This window comes from Choloepus didactylus, chromosome 4 (assembly GCF_015220235.1).
Source record: "Choloepus didactylus isolate mChoDid1 chromosome 4, mChoDid1.pri, whole genome shotgun sequence".
Lineage (NCBI taxonomy): Eukaryota > Metazoa > Chordata > Mammalia > Pilosa > Megalonychidae > Choloepus > Choloepus didactylus.
Genome location: NC_051310.1, coordinates 150,426,797 through 150,430,233, shown reverse-complemented (window position 1 = coordinate 150,430,233; position 3,437 = coordinate 150,426,797). Strand labels below are relative to the sequence as shown.

The 3,437-nt window shown below is 37.6% G+C and overlaps 1 protein-coding gene across 1 annotated transcript; it reads left to right on the top strand.

Annotated features, from left to right (window-relative positions):
• The first annotated feature begins 1,868 nt into the window (after positions 1-1,868).
• LOC119533434 (olfactory receptor 4N5) lies at positions 1,869-2,795 on the top strand. Its single transcript, XM_037835474.1, has one exon. It carries the CDS (start codon positions 1,869-1,871, stop codon positions 2,793-2,795), a length of 927 nt encoding a protein of 308 aa, XP_037691402.1.
• The last annotated feature ends 642 nt before the right edge of the window (positions 2,796-3,437 follow it).

Genomic DNA, 3,437 nt, shown 5'->3' with positions numbered 1-3,437 from the left:
TCATTTGCTAGCACTTTAAAAAACAAGTTTCATTGAGATACAATTAGCACGTCATAAAATTCACTTTTTAAAGTGTACAATTTAGTGGTTTCATGGAGTTGTGAAAGCATAGTCTAGTTTTAGAACATTTCATTACCCCACAAAGAAACCTCATTACCAGTCACTCACAGTAACACACCTAATCCCAGGCAAACACTACTGCACATTCTGTATCTACAGATTTACCTTTTCTGAACATTTCACATAAATGGAATCATACAATATGTGGTCTTTTGTGACTGGCTCCTTTCACTAGGCATGTTTTCAAGGTTCATCCATGTTATGACATGTATCAGTACTTCATTTTTTTATTACCTAACTTTATTCCATTGTATCCATAGCACTTTTGAAAAACAAACATCGCATGTAACCAAATATCAAAGGAACTATTGACATATCTCACAATGTAACATTTTGTTATAATTAGAAATCTTTAATTTCTTAAATTATTCACTCAAATAGTCAAACACACACAGAGATTGCCAATATATGAGAATTTATTTATAAAATATGTTTGCATAATTATACTAATATAAAAACTAGAATGCAACCTCAAATACAACATTTTTAAAAAGATGGGTTACAATAATATATAAAGAACCTCCACCATTTATAAGCACCCCAATGAATCATCGTGTGCACCCTGCTGGGGTAAGCCCACCTCATTTGGAACCATTATGTAGAGTAAGCCTTGATTCTGGATGACTCTAACCTTGGTATAATTTATATTTAGACTAAGTTAATATAATATAGCCAGATAAAGGGAAATGTTGAGGCTAGCATATCATGATTAAGTTTGTAAGTAAAATAGCACTAATTGATGAGACAGTTATTAATAATTTCCTAATCACATACCTGATTTTTTCTTCCACTTGCTAATGAGGGCAGTGAAGAAAACTCATTGAAAGTGTAAGAAACAACCTCAATAGCTTTATTTTTCTCATATATTAGGATAACATATTCTTTATGGCTAATTCCTTCTCTAGTACTCTTTGATTTTATTAATCAAGATTTTCAAAATTTTTTGTTGCATTCTGGTAACTATTATGTGATAAGAAAATGTCTGTGGGAAGTATATCATTTGGCTGTCATCTTGAATCTGAGGATATTTGGTGAGTAAATGAGACTGATTTGTGTTAATTAGAATGCAAGAACTAGTTCAGGGATGAGTCTAGGGGAATTCCTCTAAGTTAGGTAAAATATAAGGTTCTTGCTTAAAATCCTGGTCACTTGTTTGGAGTAAGGATATGTAAGGGTATCAAACTAGGACAGTGCTGTGAAAACTATTAAGGCATAAATTCAGAAAATAATACAAATAGTCAATAACTAATAAGCGGGGACTCTATAGGAACCAAAGGAAAGAAGCCACTGTGTTCTGAAGATGAGGAGAAATGACCAAAACCCAGTAAGTAACCTGAGTGTACACATCAAGAACAAATGCAAACACCTGACAACCTTGACAACAGGTTAAATGTTGTTTCAATCCAAGAAATTTATGAAATTACTCAAGCAAAGTATGCATCAATTCAAAGGTATGGGCAGTCCATTGACGTACAGGAGTGCAGTTATATAGAAGCACATGGTTGCATGGGAATGAGAGTGCAGCCTCTAAGGATAGTGTCCTAGTGTGGAATTAGGAATTAGGAGAATGAAGAGTAGAAGGGTTTACCCAGGATATGGGAGAATGATCGGGCATAGGTTTCTTTGAACTGAAAAAGTGTTGGATGTGGCAAACATTGTTTTTAACTGGAGAGGAGCTATAGAATAGATTAGAGAGTGGTTAAAACATACAACATTTGACTCTTTGTTCTTCTGCAGACTGAGTAGTGATGGAGAGAGACAACAGCACAGAGGTAACAAAATTCATCCTCCTTGGTCTTACCCAGTCTCAAGATGTTCAACTTCTGATCTTTGTACTAGTCTTGATTTTCTATCTCATCATTCTCCCTGGAAATTTCCTCATCATCCTCACCATCAGATCAGATCCTGGCCTCACAGCCCCTCTCTACTTCTTCCTAAGCAACTTGGCCTTCCTGGATGCATCTTACTCCTTCATTGTGGCTCCCAGGATGCTGGTGGACTTCCTCTCTGAGAAGAAGATAATCTCCTACAGAGGCTGCATCACTCAGCTCTTTTTCTTGCACTTTCTTGGAGCAGGGGAGATGTTCCTTCTTGTTGTGATGGCCTTTGACCGCTACATGGCCATATGTCAGCCTTTACACTATTCAACTGTCATGAATCCTAGAGCCTGCTCTGCATTATTGTTGGCACTCTGGCTTGGAGGCTTTGCCCATTCAATTGTGCAAGTGGCTCTTATCCTTCACTTGCCCTTCTGTGGTCCAAACCAGCTGGATAACTTCTTCTGTGATGTCCCACAGGTCATCAAGCTGGCCTGCACGGACACCTTCGTGGTGGAGCTCCTGATGGTCTCCAACAGTGGCTTGCTCTCCCTCCTGTGCTTCCTGGGGCTTCTGGCCTCCTATGCTGTCATCCTTTGCCATGTAAAGGGGAATTCCTCTGAAGGGAAGAATAAGGCTCTGTCCACCTGCACCACCCACATTATTATTGTGTTTCTCATGTTTGGACCTGCCATTTTCATCTACACTCGCCCCTTCAGAGCCTTCCCAGCAGACAAAGTAGTTTCTCTCTTCCACACAGTGATCTTTCCTTTGATGAACCCTGTGATTTATACCCTTCGCAACCAGGAAGTAAAAACTTCCATGAGGAGGTGGTTGAGTTGGCACATGGTTTGCTGAATGAAATAGAAGAATAAGAAAACCAACAAATAAGAAAGTCTAGCTGGAATTTATTCAATAATTTATTCATTCATGCACTCAGTCAGTCACTTAGCAAAGGCTATATTTGTTGAGCACATTTCAATTTCCAGGCTCTATTCTAGGCATATGAATAAGGTAGGTAAGAGATCATTTCTCCTTGAGTTATATTCAAGTGAATAAGGGCAGGTTAAACTATTAAATATACAAATAACATAATTTCACAAAAAGATAGTGCTCTGAAGCAAGTAAAAAATAGTGTTATGCTAGAGTTTGACTCTAGGGAGAAGGTAGTTACTTTACTATTTGTTGTCAAGCAAAGCCTTATTGAGCAGTGTTTTTGATGGTAACAAGGTGCCATGAAATATTCAACTGCAATTATCTGAGGGCAGAAAATGCTAGGCAGAGGGAATTACTAATGAAAGGAACCAAAGATCTTATGAGCTTGTTGTATTTGAAGAACATGAAGATTGGAGTAACGAGGTATAGTTAGTGTGAAAGTGACAAGAATTGAAGTTAGATAAGTCTGTAGAGGCAAAATAATGTCTTTCAGGCAATGATAAGATGTTAAATTAATTCAAATTAGAAGGGGGGACCATTAAAAGGCTTTAAGCAAGACAGTGA